Here is a 24456-nt window from a genome sequence, read left to right as displayed (position 1 = left end):
CCAATTACACAGCTGCAAAAATTAAGTTAGATGTCACAAAGTAGTAAGTATATATAATAAAATTCAGGTTCCTTGCAATTTATACCAAGTTAGTAGAATGTAGTTCCTTTGGAAAGAACCTTATTTCCTCACTGACATAATTATAGATGTATTTAATTCCATCGCTGATTTATTTTTATTGGTAATGAATATTAGTACTTTAGCCTAAAATATCTCTCTTCCTTGTATGTCAAGTAGTTAATGACCTGTAAATTAACTCTTAAATATGCTAAGGACGCTCATTATTTAAAGTACTTATTTAGCAAAGCAATTATCCTTTGGTTATGCAAATTACTGACATTAAATTATAAATGTGTAGGTATCCAGTTTTATGGTTCATTCTGGGCTCTCAAAATGACCTAACAATCCAGGTATTGCTTGTTCCAAAGTTAAATAATGGGAAGATGAAAATACATAATTCAAGGGTGACAGAGAAAATGTTACCCACATCTAGGGATTCCTCCAATTTCTGCAGGCGATAGAGCTGGAGCCCAGGGGATGATGATGACGTTAGCTTTGGCTTGTTATACTCCCCCTGCTGGGTAGTTGTTTAGATTTATGAATATATTATGTGCCAATTACAAGACATATTTTTGGCTTTAATGTTACTTTATTTGAAGACCATTTTCATCAGATGGACATTTAAAGCGTACTTTTTTTGTGTGCCTACTTAGTGTCAAACACTTACCAAGTACTGGAAATAATCTGTGCCTGGTGGCATGGAGGAGGGTGACCAGGAGAAAGCAGCAGGCAGATCGATACACCTTTTAACCGTGTGCTAAGTGAGACAGATGAGTGCCGGTCAGATGCTCTGAGAAGACTTAGAAGAAACATCTGGTCCAGACTGGGAGGACAAGAGGAGGTTCTGAAAGAAGTGAAAACAGGTTGAGGGCCAAGAGGAGTAAAAACTGGAGACTGGGAGTGGGGCTGTCTTAGGCAGAGAGAAAAAGCCTGTGAAAGGAGATGAGTAGCGACCGGCTGTCCTCTGGACTGCAAATCATTCAGGGTGGTTCCAAAGCTGAGTGTAATGATCGTTGTGGTGGTGGTGAACAATGAGGCTGGAGACGGAAGAGGGAAACAGGGGCCTGAAGTTCTTATTTTATTGAGTAATAAATTGGAAGACATTGAAGGATTTTAAGTAAGGGGTTTATAAAATGAGATTTGCATTTTAGGAAGATCACATTAGCTTCAGTATTATGTAAGGGGGTCAAGACAGTTGTGATATTAATGGATGAACAACAAGGTCCTACTGTACAGCACAGGGAACTATATTCAATATCCTGTAATAAACCATAATGGAAAAGATTATGAAAAAGAATATATATTATTAACTGAATCACTTGATGTACAGCAGAAATTAACACATTGTAAATCAAATATACTTCAATAAAATTTTTTTAAAAATCTAGTAGCTTATTTAGTGGGGACCAAAATGTAGGAGGGTCTGCTGTGTGCTGAGTTAACCCTTTAGTTGCTGCATCTGGGCATGTGGGACTGAGGCAGTGTCTCTTCACTAACATACAGAACTAACATTCAGAATCTTAACAGTCATAGGCTGTACTCATATGTTCTAGCTGAATGTCTGCTCTGGGGAGAGGGTCCCGGATGCAGTCAAGGAGAATCACGGGAAGATATTGATACAACCCACATAAAAGTTAACAAAAGAAGTCACAGGAGAGATCAAGAAAATTGAACGCACTGAAGACACTCACACAGAGGAATTAAAATGACCTGGCTATTGATTGGTGGGGATTGAATGACAGGGAGGCACTAGGGGATGACTTGCCTCCTGGCTTGAGTAAACAGGTGGATGGTGTTCAGTGGCTTTTTGAGAGGAGAGTCAAATGGTGGGGGGTTGGGGGCACTGGTTAGAGTTTATTTGAGGTATCCTAGGAGCACCGAGGAAGAGATGTTTGTGTGGCAGTATTTGATCATATGAATTTGAAGCTCAGGGGAGAGATAGGAATAAGAGTGCAGGTTTAGGAGTCCTCAGACTACAGGTGGGATCTGGAGCCATGGCGGACAGCGTCTTCCAAGCAGAAGAGTAAGATGCCACCATCCTGGGTGATGAGTCTTCAGTGTCGCCCAGGCTACAGTACATCAAACACACACACACACACACACACACACACACACACAACTTGACAATATGATGGATCTGGGAAATGATAAGTCACATCACAACAGACATGAAACTTACTAAACTACCTCAACCATTCTCATGCAGATCTCAGTACTGAGCAAGCCCGCTTTACAGGAGGAGGGTGAAGTGTGTTCGCAAACATGTCCCCTTAGGGTCCAGAACATCCCTCCTCTGCCTTTCCCCTTCACTTGGCTAAATGTGTGCTTTTAGGCTTCTTGGTGTAGGGACAGCATTGTTAGGCCATCGTCTTCAGGTCGTCCTCTCTTTCCTGAATACTAAAAGGAATAGGAGAATTTTAATTGATCTCCAATACAAAGTCCAGGGGAAAATTCCCAACTTATATCAAGTTATCTCTAACACACAAACTGGATCTCTTGTTTCCTAATTTACTGCTTTTTCCTAAATCCTCTCCATCTCTTCTATCCACTCTTTTTCTCAGTTCCTCCTTCTCCAGGTCTTTGTACCCGTCAGAATTACTAAAACCAATTTCTAATGTTTCTTGCTTTCTGCCTCCTCTGAAATCCTTCTGAATACAGCTGTCAGCAAGCTTCCAAAACTCCACTTTCATGATGTCACTCACCCAAGGGCTGACAACGATTTTTCCACTGAAGTCAAGTGTAGACTTCTTTCCTTCCAGATTCTCCAGAATAAAACCACACCCAGCATGTGCAATGGTATTTAATGACCCCTTGATAGAACTCTTCAAGGCAACCAGACCTAACTCTTCACTGACCCTTCCCATCAGTCTGCTGTAATTCTTACACTTGTTATCCATTTTGCCAAGCTAGGATCTCAACAGGGATAAACACGGTTTATTAGAAAGAGCACAAAGATGAGATTCAGAAACACTGACCCTAGGTTTGGAGCCTAGTGATCCCTTTGGCAAGGTGTTTAATTTCTCCTCTACAAGAGATAAAGATATCTGCTAACACATTCCACAGTTACGTGGATGGGAAAATGAGACAATCTGTGTGAATGTGTTGTCTAAATTATCAAGAGCTCATAAAACAAATCCTATCTAATTAAAAACTTCTCTTATCTGAAACTCAAGAATACCTGGTTTTTCAACTATTGATAGGTATATATATTTGGTATCTTTGAAAATTTCAGTCTTCTTAGATATAAGTTACAAATCACTACTATTTGAAATAATTTTAAAAAGGGACCCGGAAGTTAGGAGCAGAAACAGAGGCCAAATACTCAGCAAATTCTCAACATCAGCTTTCCAAAAAAGCAGCCTGTGTAACTTTTAAGTTAACCTGGAATGTAGAACTATACTCTTGCCAGTTATAGTCCTATGAGGAGAAATATCATTCCCCATGAGAGGGAATGACAGCTCCACAAGTCTGTAAGATTGAGCCATGAAGTCAAAAAGATAATTATCAAAAATTTGGTGGAGGAATCAAAAACTAAAAACTCAAAAAAGTTAAGTGCTTTCTAATATACGTATTATCTACAACAAAGCAAAAGCAGATATACAAGCAAATACAAGCAAATCATTGTAACTTTGCTGCAAAAAGATTATGAAAAGTGCTGAATAAGTAAATGGAAATACTAGTAAGACACTACTCATTAACACTAATTTAAGGATTAAATTGTCTTTTTAATAAAGGATTAAAGGATCGAAGTTGTCATTTGGATTGCAGTTTCTGTTTCAACAAATATAAAAGTATGAGTTTTTGTAGGTTCACTCAAGATTCTTTCATCTGTAAGCCTACTTTCCATCCTATCTTTGTTTTACTTGTCCTCAGACTGGGGACAGTCTATTAAGTGTTCTGCTAATGCCCAAGGATCTCGCACGGTATTTCCCCCATTGCTATGATGTAGATGATCTGTTCCTTCCCTAAGTGTTGCCTGTATTGTTGGTCTTTCCCATTCAGCATCACTGGCCTTGTGCTATTCATGAATTATTTGCAAACGTGTGTGTTTTCCTTTCCCAAATAGACTGAAGGCTCCTTAAGGTCAACACAAAATCTAATACTCTCTATTCCTTATACTGAATGTCAAGATGCATATTAGACTCTAACAAGTATTTCTAGAGTAACTGAAATCAAGTCTAAAAACCAGAAGTGTGTTATCTATGGTTTTGCAGCTATAAATGTAACATGAGTAAAATATTTTATTTATTACAAGGGTGTAAATTTAGCTCCTCATAAATATTTACTATTAAAGTGTTTAGAGAACCATATTTATTTATGGACTAATACCTTATTCAGTTAATGAAATGTATTTTATAAAGTGGTGCTTTAACAATTATTTTCCAATTACTAACCAAGTCAGAAATGCTTAGAAAATTCAAGACAGTTCATTTGAAATGCTCCAGTTGGTATTATGCCAAAGTGTTTATAAATAGAGCATATATGTAAAATGTACAAAAATCTTTTGTTTCAATCCTGTATTTCTTGACGGAACTTGAAATTAAAAGGGTACTCACATGACCAATTAAATCTACTGCAACTACTTGGGGAATACTGGCAGGAAGAGTTTTTTCTTTTATTCCCTCTTATTTTACAAGTATTTTTAAATGAAAAGGGCAGCATCATTTTTAGAGTTTATTGAGAACTTCAAATATCTAGTCCCCAGAAGCAAGATTCATCATGAGGAGTATCTAAGGCCTAACCGAGTTTTCAAAATAGTGCCCACATATACCGTACTTGTTGAACAAATTCAGATTTATTGAAAGTAAACATTTACATTGGCTACAATGTTAGAACTATTACAAAGCTGGATAAAAGAGGCTTAAGTAGCAATAGAAAGCAAGTGCAGTAAAAAGTGAATAGAGAAAATATTTGGCCTTAGTGATCTTTTGGCAGTATTTACATTATGTACATATTGTTAAATATTTATAATAACTCTAAGGCACCAAAGGCTAAAGAGCAGGTTGCAATACTATTTTGTGCACAAAAGTCAAGAAATTTATTGTAAAGAAGGCTGTAGAATTAAAGAAACATAGGCATATCTTAATGTTTACATAAAGGAGTGGCTGCATTTTTAAAATCTCAAATGACACATTAAATATCGGGCAGATTGAAGAAATTATTTTTAGAACATTAAATTATGTTGACTATGTAAATAAGCACTATTTTTTACTGACTTGCTGGTAAATGTGTAATGTAATCTATTCTTCAACACAGCTTTTTCACACTCATGGATATGATATGTTTTGTCTAAAAACTACTTGAAATTCCTTTGAACTACAAAAACTTATCCTAATATATCAGAGTGTATATAAAATTCCCAAGAAAAATTTACTGGATAATAATATACATCAAATTTATATATAATCTGACAAAAATTTAGCAGGCATTCAAGAATATTTGAATATTCAGTCTGCCATTCTGGCACAGCAGTTGGGTATTTTAATCCTTTAACTGTTAAGGGTGGGCAATTCTTTGCGGCTTCAGGTGAAAGGACATAAAATTGGCCCACGCAGAAAACCAATCCTAAAGGGAACTAATTATTTTCAAATTTTGCAACTTGAAACCCCTTCACTTACTCTTTGGGTGATAACTATGTTAATCATCACTGGTGATTGAAATATCCATATTACTGTATTGTCAAGAGGTAATTGACAACACAGATCTAGCATGGTCTTGACTGTCATACTATTTGATGACTTGTATTTGTAAAATTTTATTTGATCCTTATACTGAAAACCCAAACTTATCTTGACAAACAGTCTATCATTTGTCTTGAGGTAGTGTAATAATGAATTCAGCAGGACAATAGAATAACATCATAATATTTTTAAAATGTGCTTCAAGTGCCACCGTGAAATCCATACATTTAGATGGTAGACAGTCCAAGGTTGGATGGACCTTCATGACGTATTAAATCACTATCTGATGAAGTCATCCAGACTTTAACAAGGATAATGAGGTCTTCCTTAGAACCTTCTGAAACCCCATGCCCTCAGGCAAGTTATGGTACAAGTTATGGTACAAAGTACTGATAAAATTCTTTCAGTGATAATAAAGATTCATAGACTTACATATTAAAAGTTTCCTTTCTTTTAGCTAAGGGGAGAATAATTGAGGGATTTCTTCTCTAAACTCTTAAATTTTTCAATGAGAAATATTCATAGCATTAACAATAGCTTGAGTAGGTTTCTTATATCACACAGTATTTGAGAGTGAATTTAAGGATGTGGCACTCTTATATTTAAATTTTAAATTTAGAAACCACCTTCAAATCCAACATTTGACTGAGATTTGCTGAGCAACAAAATAAAAATCATTTTAACATAACGCAATCTAAGGCACCAAAGTACCTTACCATAATGTATTCTACAGCACTAGGTTATATGTATATTATTACTTTTTCTCTTCTCGAACGTTCAATCATTTTCTTCTCTTTTTAAATACAGTGGACAATGAAAGAGGACAAATTATTCATAGTGAAATGTTTACAAAATCAGTAATGCAGGAAAAAAAGTAGAACTAATAAATTAAGGCTCCTCTTCTCCCACTTGAAGAATGAAAAGAAATGATTGCCTTTGCTCAGTGGGTTAATATTAAGTAGTAGTGGCTACATAATTAGTATAACTATTACAAAGAATCAGTGAACAGACTTCAAGTGATGATAGAAGTACAATACAATATCACATGTTTGGAATTATCAAATAAGTCAAAAGATAATATCTTAACGAGGTAACTCAATCAAGGCATGATGATAATGTTTAAACTTCTAAATTTTAAGGACCTGCTTGGATTCTGAAAGCATGATATTCATCTACTAATGGGTATTGAAATTAGATTCTGTAGAAATAAACATCCGTTTACTATAGTATTCCCAATATCAAAAGTCCAATGAGAAGACTGGCTTTATTTTTAGATACAGGCTTAAAAAGTTTTGACAGTTTTTCAAAACAAACTAAAATCTGTCATTCTGCATTGCAAAAGCATTCGATTATCATGAGAAGACATCTTACTATCATAAAAGATGTCTATTATCTGTAATATTTAGTGGACATTAAAACTATCAACTACTTTCCTTGCTCTGATAGATGAATCTACTTTTATTCTTAAGTTGACAGTAGAAGTTTGTATTATAATGTTTTATCTCCCCTAAATAGTCTCCCTTGAGTCCTCCAAGCTACCCTTCCAGTTCAGATTCTAATACTATACCCCTTACAGGTCACTCAACTGTTGAGTAAATCCTTAGTGGATTAGTGGTTTTTAAATTATGCTTGGAGGCACTTTAAAGAGTTTTTGGAGGTGCCTCAGTGGTCCTAGTGGCCAAACACATGGGGTTTCAAGATTTCAATTTCCAAATCCTACTATTACATCCTCATATTTATGTCATATATACATGAATGTCCCACAAAATTAATTTGAAAATGTAATTTTGTCGCTTTAAAATATTTTTAAAACACAGTAAAGGGATTTGGGAGACTTGGGAGTCTTGGCAGAAAGAAGCAAGGAGTCCTCCTGTCCCATGTAAAGTCTTCAGATATTTGGTCACAGAACTGAATAAGATACTGTATCTTGGACCTACAACACCAATATTATCCCTCAGTCTGGCCTTGAGTTCAGAGGCACAAGTCAAAACAGATCAATGTTTTAGGTGGATCCTATCACAATGATTAATATCCCTTCAAGTCTATTTTTGCAGAAATAAGTGGCATATCAATTATTTACAATATAAGAAAACAAACAATTAGTAAATGCTTCCTAGATAGCAATCCTTAACAATGTGTATGACCTTTGTTCTCACCTTTTATACCAAAGGAACAAGCACAGAATTTATATTACACTTGCAAATGAGTATACATTTTTATTTTTTCTTTCTAAATAAATTAGAGTCAGATATGAGCCTTGATTCAGGGTTTGAATAGAGTGGCAGACTTGCTAATTAAACTGCTCTCATGAATGGCCTTATTCCAAAAACATCATGTAGGAAAAGAAACACTGTCAATTAAAAATTGTAATGAATAAGAACTTAGGTCCCAAAGAAATAGTAATGATTTTGATGCACACATGACTCTTGAAAAGAGAATGCTGAGAGCTGGTGTTATTGTTCTCTATATAAACTTATTCATGTTCTTTTAATATAAAAGAAACTTCAAAGTTTGTCTTCTTTCTCAATATGAAAAAAAAATAAGCAGAGGTATTAGATGAAAAATATAAAAATGCTGGTGTGGTACAAATAAATGTAGAAAACGTTCCACAGTAGGAAATAAAAATATATATACTGTTGTTTTAAATTCTGAGGCCTTTCTTTTAAACATATTATCATTTGAATAAAGATGTTCCCCACATTATAATATTATAAAGAGTTAAATTTTAACTGAAGGGAAAATTCTTTAAACAAATAGAAAACTTGTTTGCAAATATTTTCAGTGAATGAGCAGTGGTGAATTTGGCTCATATCTTGGTTTATGTCCAGAGAGAATATTATTTTCTTACTGAACATTATTTTCTTTCCATTGAATGAGAACAGAATTGTGGAGCTGTGCCATCTGTTAAAATACACGTATGTGTACATACACACATATATGCACGATCATACATTTTGATGCATGAATCTATAGATATGTATATTACATACTTTTGGGCAAAGCACTGTATCTAAGACCTAATTGCTTTTGTATATGGAAAAGTAACAGATTAGGAAACATCCCTCCCCAAAACATTCGAATGTTCATACCGCTAATTATATAGCACATCAGAATGTGCAAACATTACACTTATTGCAAAGTATCTTATAGATTTAGACGCCATTATAAAATGCTTTCAGTTCTATTTTTGTACCCTAAGATGTCGGTATATAATACCAAATTTCCAATTAAAGAGTTTAATATAAAAATATCAGCACAAAACTGTTTTTTCAATCTGTTTATTGTGTGAGGAACCCAAACTTCAGTTTAAGTGCTGTTGTAATTTTATTACTAGATTCCATAACCCTACAATTGATAAATTTTATACCATTTTAGGTATTTGATGAGAAACTTAGAAATACTAAGAAAAAAATCAGTATTCAAAGGGTTAATTTTGTTTATAATAACAATAAATTATTTTATCATCTTCTTCAGTTCAAAATCCAGCTTTGAACCCGAGGAAGGCTTTCAAATCATGTTAATTAAATGGTGGTCCTTTAACCAGTAGCAGTTTGATTACCAATTACTCGAAGGATCTCTTTGTGAATGCCTCCTTCTTGTGTGTTAATATTTGTGTCTCCCACTTGGCCATCTTCGTAGCTAAAACACAAGACACAGAAACATAAAACGTTCGAAAAGAAGAAACATTCAAAAACATCCCCAAAGCATTTAAGACAGCTTAGAAATGCTGTCTGGTACCTAAAGTACAGCCCAAGGGAATCAAGAGCCAGAGACAGGTGCTTCTCAGTTGTGTTTAATAATGTGCTCACATTACTGAACACGTGATTATTCTACGTCATGCCCTGATTTGACCCTTCCTTTTTAATTTTAACTTTTTAATCTCACATAAAGCATTGCCTGAGATGCGGGAAGCGCCCCAGTGTCTTTGGCTCTGCAAACATTTTTCACAGCAGTTGTTATATGAAGCCTGCTGAGAAAGAAGATACTGACTTCAGCTTTATGTTCCTTGGGTTCTGGATTTCTTAACTCCACTCCTACTTCAATCATTTATTTTCTGATCAGTGACACTCTCAGAAAAATCACTTCACTTTCCACCATTGCTCCTTTGCCATTCCTGTCTTCTAATTATTATTCTGTCGTAATCAGTGCTGCATTTTTTTTATCACTGGTTGCTCTATTTAGTCCGACTACAAGAATATTCTTATTTATGCTGGTACTACACACAAGAATGCCAGTCTGCTAAGTTTAGCTAAGCAATAGAAGTGAAAATATAACTTTAAAGGACAGCAATTACTAAGTCCTTTAGAAAGAAGTAATTACATTTTAGATGATAATTCATTTCCTCAAATAAACTTACTTGGGCAATAAGAATTTCCCAAGAATGAATTTTTAAACTTCCATGATAACATTCAGAGTAGAATAGGTGATGAATTAATTTTACTTCATAAAAATGACTTCAAGACAGAAGCTTTAGAGAAGTGGTAATTACTTCAAAATAGATAACCAGGGGTGTAAGCATAGTGTCTCAAAGATTAATGTGTGCCACTGTCTTTTCCTCACCATGCTTAAATTCTCCTGAAATAGCACAGTACAGAAAAATGAAATAGATGACACATAACAATGAGAACTTAGGTCCTTACATAATCAACTACTTAAAAACCTAGTGATGGTTGCATCTATATCGAGTTTAAACTCCTAAGAAGTGGCCCGAGTTTGCCTACTTGGTTAATTTTTACCGTGCAAATACACACACACATACGTATACATGAGGCACCCAATGGTGAGACATTATTGTAAAAAAAAGAATGGGATATGTGGTACAAAGCCCAGTTGTAATTATTTTCTCAGGAGTTCAAACAATAAGTGCTCTGTTACAAACTAGAGAATGTGTAAAGTGAAATGCTTTAGAACTAGATCTAGTCGGGTGTTTTGTAGCAAACTGTGTAAAGATATATTTTATTGGGCAAGTAAAATATGTTAGCCTGGTTTTTGTATAAATCCAGGCTACTCACTGGACCAAGGGTAAGCTAAGCTATCCATAATTCTGAGCCAAGGCTGGGGAAGCAACCTGGCTTGCAGGCTTGGCCCACATGAGATAATGAGTGTTTTATCAAACCAACTGGCCTAGCTCCTCTAGGATACAGATTGTGGAAAACAAAAGAGACTGACGAAAAGAGAATGAACCAGACACAAAGGAAACCATAGTGCTTTGAGAGAAGCGGGAAGAGTGGAAGGTCTTAGAACTGCTTTGGTTCTTGATGGCTTCCCAACTTCTGATACCAGTCTACCATGTATCTCCATCCTAAGTTTCCTAATAGCTATTTATATAAGATATTTTCAGCTTAATAGATACCAGCCTACATATTACCATCTCTGTTCTTTTCAACTTAAAGTTGACCTTGATTAAGGTTTGCCTGTAATACATTAAAACTTCTCATTTTGTCCTCAACCCACTGCAATCATTCTTCAGATCCTACTACCCCACTGAAAAGTACTGACAATGGTTGCCCATGGCCTCCTAGCTGATAAATTCAGGAGACTGTATCTGCTATGTCTGCAGCATGTGATACAGCTGACTGCTCTTTTTCTTAAAGCTATATCATCTCTTCCGTCCCTAGTTGGCCCTTTGATTATTAACTCTCAGTCTCTTTCATTGCATTCTCTCCCCTGGCCTCCCATTTCAATGCTGGTTTTATCCACAATTCCCTCCTCAGTGTTCCCTCTTTTTATGATACGCAAACTCCCTTTACTTTAGTCTGTCCCATTGTTGTAACTATCACCCACATGCTGATTCCTAAAACTGTATCTCCAGTCCTTACATCTTTCCCTAACTATAAATTTCCTACAGAAATCACAGAGGTGGTATATGCAAAGTTGAACTTAACTTCTTAATACAAAACTGACTGCTCTTTTCTACTCTGTCAATATCTCAGTTTGAACTACCATCATCTACCCACCCCACCAACATGAAAACTTCAGTCATTCTTGGTTATTCCACGTGCCCAAATCCAATACATCATCAAGTTATGTTGCTTCCATTTCCCTAGTTATTCCCACTTGCATCTTCTCTCCATGTAATACCATCACCTTCGTTTAGGCATTCATTATCATTCATCTAAACGGGTGATTTTCAAGTGGCAGGTTGTGTACAGTTAGCAGGCTTTGAAATTAGGTTGTCCAGGCTAGCATTTTCCAATGAAATTAGAATAAAGTAGGACAGAGAGTATTGACTGCACCACACAAAGTAAGATTGTTCTTTCCCAAGTCACAATGTCAAATTCATTTCTTTCTGTAGTGAGAAACGCTGACCTAGACTATTGTAATGACATTATAACTGATCTTTCTCTCTCTACGCTTATCCCCCCCATCCCTCCTACAAGACTATTCTCTGCCCTGCTAGAGTGATGCAAATGGCCTTCGCTTCACTTGCAGAACAAGATCCAATGTCACTGGCATGGCACACCTGGGTCCTTCATAATCCAAACCTAAACTTCTTCTCTAGTCATGACCCATCACTCCTCCCTCACTCTGTTTCCCAGTCAAACGGAAGCGTTTGCTATATCCAAGTATTACACATTCATTGACACTTAAAAAGCATTTGAAGTTAATGGAGAGGAGATGAGACTCACATTCTTTAAATAAACTATAATAATTTATAGAAAGAACACAGGAGGAGGAGAGAATAGAGAGCAAGAGTGAGAGAATGAGATTGAAAGTATTAAGAAAAATGCTGATTTTTCCATTGTCTATGAGGCCCATAAGGAAACACAACAGCTGCGGGCTGAAGGATAAAATCAGTCAAAGGCATTCAGGTGTCTTAAATTATGAAGCATATATAATAATAAAGGTAAAACCAACTACCGTTTGAATTGGTCAACCAGCAGGGCTTAGATAAATGAATTACTAGTGGCATTAAGACATTATTACAATACAGCATACAGATTATTTTGCAGCTATTTGTTAGTATTGCAGACAAACACTAAGCTGTTAATATAACACTGAAGTTCACTTACGTCCAGGCAGCAACAAAATTAAAAAAAGAAAGAAATACAGCAAGAATGATATCAATAGGGAAATGATACACTTGACTGGGGTTTTCTACAGAAGGAAAAATGAAACCATCTAAAAGAAGACAAAAGTTACTTATGTCCCTAGGAATATAAAAAGATAACTGAAATTTTAATAAATAATAAACCAATTTGCTTTAAAAGCTATGAGACAATGGATGGCATCTGGCTATCTGGAACTCTCTTGGGTATGTTAGGAAATTTCATGGACAAAAAAATGTATTGACAACATTTATTTTCAAACTGATTAGAGCAGCTCTGTGACAGTTTTAAGATTGGTTCACATACATTTGTTTGCTTTTCTTTTCTTTTTTTTTTTTTTTTGCGGTACGCGGGCCTCTCACTGTTGTGGCCTCTCCCATTGCGGAGCACAGGCTCCGGACGCGCAGGCTCAGCGGCCATGGCTCACGGGCCTAGCTGCTCCGCGGCATGTGGGATCCTCCCGGACCGGAGCACGAACCCGTGTCCCCTGCATCGGCAGGCGGACTCTCAACCACTGCGCCACCAGGGAAGCCCTACACTTGTTTTCTGACTCCCTAAATCTGGAAGCCAGAAATGATAGCACTGTTTTTCATTAGTCACAGAGAGGAGAAATTCAATGTGAACTGAATGATATCCAGCACTTCTCCAAAGCTCTTGTAAGAAATCTGATGCTGTAGTGTACTGTCTGCTTCAGAGCCCATGTATAAATCTGTCTATTAAGTTAGAACATTCAGTCTTTTGTCATTGCTTTCATTCGATATGTATTACGTGTTTCTGCACGAGATGCAAGATTCCCAAACACGGACAGAATTTGCATTTTACTAGGGGAGATAACAGAGTTATGCAAATAACTGGAGGACAAGGCAGCCTGGGTGATACAAAGAAAGGGCAAGCAGAACTGACAGTAAAGACAGATCCTGTCTGAGTGGGACACCGGGAGAGGCCCCACGGAAAAGACCATACAGTTAAGCCTAGAAAGATTGGCTAAAGGCTGAGCTGGTGAGAGAGCCAACCATTCCTACTGACCGAGCAAAGGCACATTAGCGGGGAAAAGAATTCCAAGTTATTTTCAAGAAACAGCTTGGATAATATTTTATTCAATCAGTGGTTTGTATGGGTAACTGAAGTCAAGTCAGATGGGCACTATATTGCAGAATGCCATGTTTTTATTTGTTAATTACTATCAGCCTGTATGAGCAAGGAATAATCAAGGTCTCCTTCTGGAAAAATAATGTGGTAGAAATTGTATGATCTTATTAACCATAGCTAACTCTAAGTGGGAATATGATGGGTGATTGTCTCTCTTTTTGCTTACCTTTGATTTCAGTTTCTGTACATTGAACAGGTATCACTGGTGTAAGGATGGCAATGTTTAAAAAATCTGGCATTTTAAAAAACAGATTAGGAGCAATGAAGAAAGCAGAAGCGTGGAAAATAACTAGTAACCTTTTGGTGTACTCTAGGGGAGAGAACGATACACACTGAAACAAAGGTGTGACGAAAACTGCACATGTGAAATGAATTTGACATTGTGACTTGGGAAAGAACACTCTTACTTTGTGTGGGGCAGTTTTCTTCACACCTTTGTGAAGAAAACATAGAAGAAAACTGTGAAAAGATGTAATTGGGAACTGATGACTAGTGAGCATGGAAAAAGGAATTGAAAACTACAGCAATAATGGGTTCCACTTTGTACATAATGATTTTAAGGTATTAGTGGACTTTGGGGGACAAAATATCCAGCAAGCAGTTCTAAAATGGGCATTTCATTCATTCCTACGTATCTGCCAAGCACTGTGCTAGGTACGCAAACACAAATGAGCTGTATAGTCCCTGACCTCAAGAGGTATACAGAGTTAATGGAGAAGACAGTACCTAAAAAAGAACAATCCAGTAATAAACACATGCCCAGGGTATTACATAGTAACAAAAGGGAGCAGCACAAAGGCATCAAGGGAAGTTTCTGGGAGGAGGGAAGACATACATGAAGATTTAAAAGAGGAGTGGGAATTAGATAAACAATATGAGGGAAGAAAATGGAAGAGAGAATTCAAGATTAATGGAGAAAGGAAAGAGCAAAAGCATGGAGTGTGGAAATCCCAGCACACAGTTCAGGTTGTGCAGCATAACATCATGGGGTGAGAAACAGTGGGCAACGAAAAGTGGTGGGCCATGCAGCTGGAGACTGGATCTCCTCCACCTTCAACGCAGTGGTATTGAAGGAAGAACAAAGCACCAAGGAATCAGTTGGTTCCCTTTGTAAAGGAGACTGGACTTCATCTTATAAGTAGTAGGCAGCTATCAAAGACTTTTAGGCAGGGGAGTGATGTAGCAGTTTCAATCTTGGAAAGAGATCTGGGTTAGAGACAGAGAAATTGGATTCATTATAGACTTGGGATAAAGCAAAGCTCCCAGATCATATCAGCTTGATGTCACACAATTTATGTCACTGAGCCATGACTGAATGTCCTATCTTTTAACTTCATAAATAAGCTGTCTCCCTGCTATGTTCCCATTCAAACACTGTGTATCTTTTGCAAAATCATGATGCAAAGCAAAGTATCTCTTATTTCATGTAACAGCCATGATACAATTATTTTATAAATTTTTCCTGTAGCTACCTTTTTAGATATATTTCAAACTTTGACCTAAAATTAAAACAATACATATTCCAAAATATTTTCCTTTTTGCCTTCTTCTGTTCATTCATTAAAAATTTGCTGACAAGCAGCTGTACATCAGGTACCGTGCAAGGTGATGCAGGGCACGCAGGACAGTAAAAACACAAGAGTAGGAGTCTGCCTTTTAGGAGTTCACAGTCTTGTGGAAGAGTCAGATACAATGAATAAACTGAATTTTAAATTGAAGTTCTGCACTGAGTTGTAGGAATACCAGGAAGAGAGATTAATTTTGATTAGGAGCTTCATAGAAGAGGTGGTATTTGAGCTAGATCTTAAAAGATAGAATAGACTTTAGATAGGAATTCCTGAAATTTATTTAGCACCGACATCTGTTTGACGCAAGAACTGAAAATACCCTGCATCACTTTTCTGCACATAGTCTTGTTTTATTTGGTCCTTCTTGCTCCTAAATTTCTGAACTTCTTGAAATATTTTGAGAAATATATACCTTAAATCGACGTAATAGAGAAACTATGGAAACGATTCATTTGCAGATCTGCCTGCTCTAAATCAGAGAACCACTAAAGCATCAAACATGTAGGTTGTAACACCAGATAATAAGCAAGATACAAAAACCTGGAGGTTCTTAACCTTTCCTTGGTCCCAGACAGTTGAGGGAGAAGACACACTCCTATCTCTATGAGTTTACACTATGGCAGTGGTGGGGCAGTGTAACATGGGGTGCCCATGGCACTAGATACACCTAATCTATTAACCTGCCAAATCATCAATTACCTTCTCTTGGATTTTATTATTTATTCCTATTTCTGGAAAACACCAATAATAAGTTTTCCTCTCTAGCTTTAAAATCCCCATTTCATAACATTTTTGTTGTATATGACTGGAGCACCATACGTCTCTGTGGTTTTCACACCCCCTGTGAAACTTCTGGCCCTTTTTAAAATAGCTGCCTTATTTCTACATATTGACCTTAATGTCTTTGTACACATGTGTCTCAAGGTCAGTAATGAAATCAAGCTCTAGCAACAATTCCTAGACCCTCAGAACCGTCTGGAATCTGTTCTTAACATCTGAATTATTACCTTTTGCCTGAAGCACTTATCTTTGATTAAGTTTATTCATTTTTGGAGTCTTCCAACAAATTTTTTTCAAACTTCTTATTCTCTTATTTATTTCCTAACAGATACCTTCCTTTAAATTTTAATTTCTTCTGATACCCTGTTCTAAAGTTTCCCCCATTTTTCTCTCATTCTCTGTTATTGTTTACTTATTGGGAAGAATGTGATTAGGATATTAGATGACTGTTTTATTTATTTATTTAATTTTATACATTTTATTATCTCCACTCTGGAAGTCAGATTAGCATAGAATTTATATAATTTTTAATATTTTCAGTTAGTAACAGATAAAAAGGAGGCCTCACCAATTTATATCCTAGTCATCAGGCAAAGCATCTAACTTTAGAGATCACATAATGTGTTAAAAAAAAGAAAGGATGAAATAAGAATAGAAATTGAGTTTCTGTCTGATTATGGTATATCTGATAACTCACTTCTTTCTCCTCAATTTATTCTTTTCCTAGATAGTGCCATTCACCAGGCAGGCACATCACTAGCAGAACTCTGTGATTATATCTTTTATAAAGAAGGAAAACTGATGGTTGTAATTAGAATGTACATTAGTGAATGGATTCTCCTTTTCATGTGTTTTGAATCTTATCAATTTTCCTTAATTAGTTCCTTCTCTCCTGAGGGAGCAGGAAAAAAGAATGAAGTCTCATTTGTGTTTATAAAGGAATGAAAATCATTACCTTAATAGAATTTTTTCCTTTGCATTATTTGGAAAGTATCTGAGTGTACTGAAGGCTTTTTCTTCTCTTTTCTTCAGATGGTCTTTCCTCACTTTTTTCTTATGAAATATAGAAATCCTTCTCTCCAGTCAACATACACACACCCACACATATACCTCCACTGATTTAGTTTACATATAATTTATGTAAAACTGCCAAGAGGTAACACGAGAAATGTTTACTGCCTACTTCCATGTCTAATGTTATTTAGCTCAACAACTATGAATTTTAGCAAGATGCTAAAAGGAGCAGATTAACTGATTAACGACAAGCTAAGGAAAGGCCTCTGGAGTTACTTTTCCATGAAAATCTCCAGCTCACACAATGAAATAACTTTGTGATTGGAGGTGTCTTTTGGAAGGCCGACCTTCTAACAATGGATAAGAGTCAAGATGAGCAAGAAAGAAGAAGGGAAAAAATATTCAATGAGTGCCTTTCAGTGGAGACCTGCACTGTGCTATACCTTAATCTGAATCATAACCTTAAAAAGCAGACAGCTATCCTGGGAGCCTCCAGAGCCATGGTTGTACACTTCTCTACCTTGCCTTCTGCCCCAGGAGGGTGACTTCTATGGACTTGGTCAATATGCTCCCTTGCCCTCTAGTTTCTGGTAGAGTTTGGCCAATGGGGAGGGTGAGGTCAAGGTTTTGCTTGGTTCCAGCCCCACAAGGTCACCTTGGGCTGCCTACGTCCCTGAACTGAAGGCCATGACTCCTGTCAAAGCTGATGAACTAGAAATGGCTCTCCTACCAGGTTCTGATAACTGCTTCCTATTCTTATCTTTTTGGACCTGAAGATGTATAATAACTCTGGTGCTACTAGCTCCAGGTTACTGTCCTAGACCTATGATTTCCCTATAATCACACTTTTGTAAGTGACCTAACTGTGAATGATAGAAATTATCTCGTTTCTTAGGGGCCAGTGGTTTCCTGTTGGGATTCTAACTGATACCGGTATATTGTTCTGCTGTATCTATTGATGATGTTATATTGCATCTACTGAGGAAGCTTAGAGAGGTTATGCAGCTTGGCCAATGTCACCTCACTAATAACTGGTGAGCCTAGACACAAACTGTCTGATCAAAAGCAGCAGGGTTCTTTTTACTATACTCATTGCTGTCTTGCCACTAAGAATGAAATCTATAGGTATGTATATGTCTCATACTATGTAATCTATATATTAATATGTAACATAAACACAAAAGATAGATAAATACATAATATATAAACCTGGATCATAAGAAAAATCACACTTTTCAGACCAACCAAAAGAAAACCAGGCAGTTCATAAAATTTTCATTGTGAACCGTCAGTCAATAAGCTAATAGATCAAATGCTGCAGATGTAGCATGCTCCAGCTATGCTATATATCGAAGTAATCATGATACAGTCATTTTGACATGGCTTATAAAACAAGTCAGTGCATTTTTCCAGCTTCTTTTTAGAAAGTTACATAAACGTACAAAACAGATATACTCAACTCTTCCTTGAGGTCCTTTCTGTGACAGGACCGTGGATGAGGAAGGCTCAGGCATGGGAGAAAGTTGAGAGTTAAGCAAGGTGGGTAAAAATCAGACAAATCTACTGCACTCATTTACTTAGGGAAGAAAAATACCACTCTTGTATTTTGATGCAGCTCTTATGCTATAGCTGTGTCAAAAAACCCACATTAACATGCCCTGCATTGCCAGCCTCTATCATATGGAATGCAGATCAACTTTTTATAGGAAGAAGACCTTCTCATTATTGTTTTCCTCATTCCCAGGTCTAATATTTTTTTAAATCTATAAATAATATATGTGTATATTTATGTGTGTGTATATATCTATCTAGATACATATAAGATCTGTACGTATGTATATATACACTTCTATACACATGTATACATACATACACACAGATAGTGGTTAAAGAGACCATGTTTTCCTTCAATTCTTCTAAGTTAATAGCATTTAAACACCCCCGTTTTTCACAGCTTAGTAAAATAAAACAAAAACATTGAGTTGATGAGAAAATACCTGTCTGCTATATTTTGGCAGCTAAAGTGACCAAAGAATAATGTAGTCACTACTACCTCACTTATGGAGAAGACAATAACATAGGATTTTAAGTTTTTACACTTACACAAAAAAGAACCGTGTGCAGACATGATCAGTATTTGGGACAACCCATATCTCTCCATGTTTGTGCAGGTCAGGTGAGGTGATCACTGTAAATGGAAGAGAAAATTAAAGAACTATTTATTCTAAGTTACTGTATCCCTTCTCTTAGAAATCTAAAAGCAAAAGTGCATGCACAAATTAACATATGGAAAATGTTTCTTTCACCTTATTAAGCTATCAAGAAATGTAAATAAAAACAGTGAAATGCCAAGTAACAATTTTATGTCTGGAACACGATTAGCATAACAAGAGGAAGGAAATCACTTTTGTGTTATGGTGGCAAATAGGTCCTGACTTGGGAACTATGTAGAAAGCAACTTAGCGTCCTCTATAACCATCAAACGTTGAAAAACTTGAAAGACAGTAAACAGTGGCTACTGAAACTCCCAACACAAGAAGAAAAAAAAATGAACTTTTAGCCAAAGTCAGATTTTAAAGCAAGAACAAAGGAAAGTATATGATCTTGCAAATCGCCTATCAATTTTCTGTCCTAAGTTCAGAATCGAAGAATAATTTCAGTGTAGGAATGAGAAAGGCCTATTGGGTTATCTACTCAGCACTTGGTTCATCTTTCAGATTTTTTATGGTATTATACATTCAGAAACCAACATAAAGAGGAAGGGGTATATTAACAAAAGAGAAAAGCAATACTTGATCAGAAAGAGATAATTACCATTCTGAAATATCTGCCAAGAATAAAATATAGCACTAGTTGAATTCTTGCCAATTCTGCTTTTTGGTTTTAACCTTTATGATCTCTGTTGTAAGTATTTTCCATTTGTGCCCTTAGAGATGGTCATAAGGAATAAAGCTTTCACTAGTCCATTGTGAGCATTTTGTAAACACACTTAAACTTTTAAATACAGATAAGAGAGAGAATTAACGCTATGAGAATTGTAAAACTTTCAACTTACCTTCACATAAGGCTATGCATTTTAAGTTACGGCTTTGCAGGAACTGGGATTGCTGTCCTTTTTTCTGTGACTAAAGTCCAAAAGAATTTAAAAATTAGAGTAAAAATGGGACAGTCACTCAAGTGAAAAAAAAGAATCATCATTAAAAAGTAATAGTCACTAAGATAGCTCCAGAGGTTTAAAAAAGGTCTATCTCGACCAGCAGCAAAATCCTTGAATTCTCTCTTAATGTCAATCTATATTTGTTATATCACTTAATTTCTGTACATAATCATAATTAAATTACTCTCAAAAATAAGCAAATTAAAAAATACTAAATTAAAGTTCAATAGCCTCACAACATAGAATTAGAACTCAAATTTATTTTTACCAGAAGCCTAGCATCTCTATTTAGAGGGAAACAAAATTAAAGTTGCATAATCTTTTCATACATTAAAATGAATTATTCTAGATCATCTAACTACCCAAAACAAACCCATATTTATAGCATCATTAAGCCACAGAGGTTTCAGAAACATTTCATGTAGAAAATCTGGGGGTTTGTTTTTGTTTTCAGACACTAGACTAGCTATACTCTTTTTAAAATAATCTAAAGTCACATTATTCATCAGATGGATTTTAATTTGTCCAGAATGCTTGTTTTCTCTGAAACAACAAGGGATCTGTGTTTGCCCTTCTCTATGCCTTGAGTGCTCTTTCTCCCAGAGAGCCATATGGCTCGTGCACCCACCACCTATAGGTCTTTACTCAAATAGAACCTTCTCAGAGCATCCTTTCCTGATCACCCCATTTAAAATTCATTCGAGTTCCATCTTGCATCCCACAGCATTCAACATCCCTTTCCCCTGATTTTTCTCTGTAAGATTTACCACCATCTAGCATTCTTTCTATCTAAATATATATTTAGTTTATTTATATCCACTCAGTAGAACGCAGGCACCAAGAGGATTTGTCTATCGCTGATGATCACTGTAGCCCAATATCTTGGAGATGTCCAGCACCACTCTTGTAGAAGATCAATACATACTTATTGACTATTTATTGAATAAAGGCATTTTAGGGTGAGTTTCATTCCTGTAGGAGTAATGACCACTTAAAATAATTCTGCAGATTTAAAAAGCCTGAGTATTTATCGAAGTCCTGCCAGCTAAGGGAGCTAGAGTTCACTCATCAGAGGCAGTCACCCGATTAGCTACAACACCTGTGATGCGTTGCTGTTTTTACTGCTTGAAGCTGGCTCATCCTTGGCTGACACCTTCTGCTTCTTGTTCATCCCTAAAAACATCAGCAAAATAATAATTTAGGGACAAAGCCGTATCATGCAGCTCAAAATACAATCCATCTACACTGCAAAGTTCCACTTTAGGCAAAGGTTTGACAGCATCAGGCCACAGACCATCACAAAGGGCTCCTGAAGGAGCAGTCTGCTGTGTCCTGAGCAAGCAGGGTGGAAAGTTGGTGGGTTCTGGAAATCCTGGTCAAGTTATAAAGTAGAAAATATACTTTGTTTTTCTTTGCATTGAAAAGAAGGCTAGGACCTTCCCTTGCATAAAATTGATATAATCAGAAAATTCTTAAAACTTGATTTTAAAAGGCGTTTAGGACCTAAATTTTATTCTTACCGTCTGGTGACTAGAAGAAGATAAGGGGTGGAAAATATAAACAATTTCAGAAAAATATATTTATACTGCAACTTAACTTCATGCTCAATTCCTGTAGAATTTACTATTCCTCCTAATAAAGGAAAACTATTTAAGTCCTTTTGTCTATGATACTCACAAGTCTTACCTTAACCTGTTAATGCCATGGCTTTTTACTGTGAAATATTTCAGACAAAACAGAATTAAAATTCCTGTCTGTTTTAGAATAGGTAGATTTGTAGCTATAGTGTATTTAAAAATGCTCATCTACTATCCTGAAGTTGAGAAGCCTATTTGTTTGCTGCTGTTTCAATAAAAGGCTTAATGAAAATGGGGCAAAGCCTATGGACCAAACTGCAAATGGTGTGGACGCAGGCACTTTCCAAGGCAGACATTCCCGCAAAGGGGCAGAAGTGGGTGTGGTCAAGCTGAGGAACAGGCGAAGCTATTAGTGCAGAAAGATGGTTCTGCTCTCTAACTCCTAGACCTGAAGCCCTCCAAACCAAGTATGAAGCTACTTCAACGTACTGTAGAGGTTCTTCCTTTTTTTTTTCTCAGATCAAGGACACTGAAAGAATTGAATGAAAGCTATCTACCCTCTCTCCACACAAACATTCACACAGACAAATTTCACATTCATCTGAATCCCTCAAAAACCTTTCCATGAACCCATCTAAGGAGTCAGTACACCCGTATAAGAAGAAGAAAATCACAGGACTCGATGATGTGTTGTGTTGTCCTTATCTATGCTGAGATTGTATTTATTTATTAAAAATGGTTTGATATTACTTTTTTTACTGTGTTCTGTTTTAAAAAGATTTAGAGTCTGATTTAAGCTGATTCTGATCATCTTTCCCACTGAACTACATGATTTTATTTCCTATACTATCTTACTCTTCTGATATTTATTTTCCTAGTTTTATTTTGGCATATTGTATTTTCAAAGATCACTGCAACAATATCTCTCAACAGTATGTTTTTCTACAGTGCGACTGTGCCACTCTTTCATCAGGAGATGGAGTCTAATTCCCCAGCCCCTGGATATGGAGGGGCTTGTGACTGCTTTGACCAATACTGTACATGGGAAGTGGCGCCACGTGAGTTTTGAGGCTGGGTCAGAAGAGGCATACAGAGCCCACCTGGTCCTCTTAGGACATGTGCTCTGGGAAAGGTCGAGGTGGAACACTGAGAAACCACTTGCTGTGGCTGAAAGAGTGTGAACTTGGGCAAAAGAATCAGACAGGTAAGCCTGCTCAGTGTTCTCCTGGTTATTAGATCTCTCTAAGTCTCCTTTTCTATAATATATGGATCTTAAGACTTACCATCCAGGCACCATGTGAACAACATCTCCTGAAGTTGTTTAATGGAATCATGTAACCCCACACAACACAAGCACATAAGCAAAACCAACTATATATGCAGGTATACAAATATAAAAGCCTTTAAGTCTAAAGGGGAACTCACCAAACCCTGAGGTTGTTAGGAGGAAAATGTTTCATTTGTTATTTTATACAATTCTGTGTAGTTTCAATTTCTTTACAATGGGCATAATTATTTTATATTTAAACAGAATAAGTTTCTGTTCTGAGAGAAAAAAAATCACACAGATCATTGTGAAATATTCCAAAAATTTTTAAAGTACAAAGAAAAAATCACCCTGAATTTTACTACCTCAGAATTACGAATGCTAACAATTTGGTAATCGTTCTTTCCATATTTCCAATTTATGAGGCTCCTCCTCGGCACATGGTTTCAGTTTATTCCAATATATTTTTCTCAAACAATCTCACTAAAATATTAACAAGAAGTTGTCAATAAGTAGGATGGTTCTGAGGGTGTTTTTCTAATCCTAAGTTTTCCATACTGCTTAAAACTAATATAATATGTAAACATTTTTCAGTGCTCTACATAATATTTTGTACATGCTATATTTTCAATGTTTACTGTAGATGGAACAAATGTAGAAACTATTGAAACAAAATTAAAATTAATTTTGAAACTGACAAAACATATGCTCCATCTTATATGCTAGGGGAAGTATTATAAATTCATCTTGACACGTGAGCTTTGTTTTTACTTCTGACATTTACCAAATGAATTTAATACATCAAATAAGCTTCATTCACTCGATAAAAAATTGTGCCTAGAATATACAACAACAAAAACTTAATATATTTGAGGTTGAAATGAAATACAAGCTTACCTGAGTAACCAAATGATATGCTTGACATTGGACTAAGATAGATTCCACTTCCATACATTGCACCGTGGAGCTAGAATGAGAGGAGGTGGGAAAGGAAACAGTCAGTTTATGGTTTCAAATGTTAATATTTCACAAAAGAAGACCATTGGTCTTATGCTGGAACATTAGCTCTTAATAAAATGATGAGGCTCTGATTTCAAGGTCTAATTTGAAAAGAGTACTAATATTCTTGTTCTTAAAATTCAGAGTGCATTGAT

The 24456-nt window shown here is 36.1% G+C and overlaps 1 protein-coding gene across 5 annotated transcripts in view; it reads right to left on the bottom strand.

Moving 5' to 3' along the window:
• Positions 1 to 641: 641 nt before the first annotated feature.
• Positions 642 to 24456, bottom strand: part of PARP8 (poly(ADP-ribose) polymerase family member 8) — a 185183-nt gene continuing 161368 nt past the window's right edge. For 2 of the 5 annotated variants that reach the window (XM_022597829.3, XM_022597809.3), the window contains 5 exons: positions 24200 to 24269; positions 21558 to 21631; positions 20357 to 20426; positions 19405 to 19489; positions 9004 to 9380 (listed from right to left, as the gene is read on the bottom strand). In XM_022597829.3, the coding sequence (XP_022453537.1) occupies positions 9278 to 9380; positions 19405 to 19489; positions 20357 to 20426; positions 21558 to 21631; positions 24200 to 24269 (402 nt within the window). In that variant the 3' untranslated portion in view covers positions 9004 to 9277. Of the gene's footprint in view, positions 905 to 9003; positions 9381 to 19404; positions 19490 to 20356; positions 20427 to 21557; positions 21632 to 24199; positions 24270 to 24456 lie in introns of those variants that run through there. The other 3 variants (XM_089908841.1, XM_022597819.3, XM_022597803.3) reach the window with 3 other exon arrangements.

Source organism: Delphinapterus leucas, chromosome 3, assembly GCF_059928025.1.
Source record: "Delphinapterus leucas isolate spDelLeu-1000000601 "Yukka" chromosome 3, BTC_Dleu_Yukka2, whole genome shotgun sequence".
Classification (NCBI taxonomy): Eukaryota; Metazoa; Chordata; class Mammalia; order Artiodactyla; family Monodontidae; genus Delphinapterus; species Delphinapterus leucas.
This window is presented reverse-complemented; position numbering and strand designations above follow the sequence as displayed.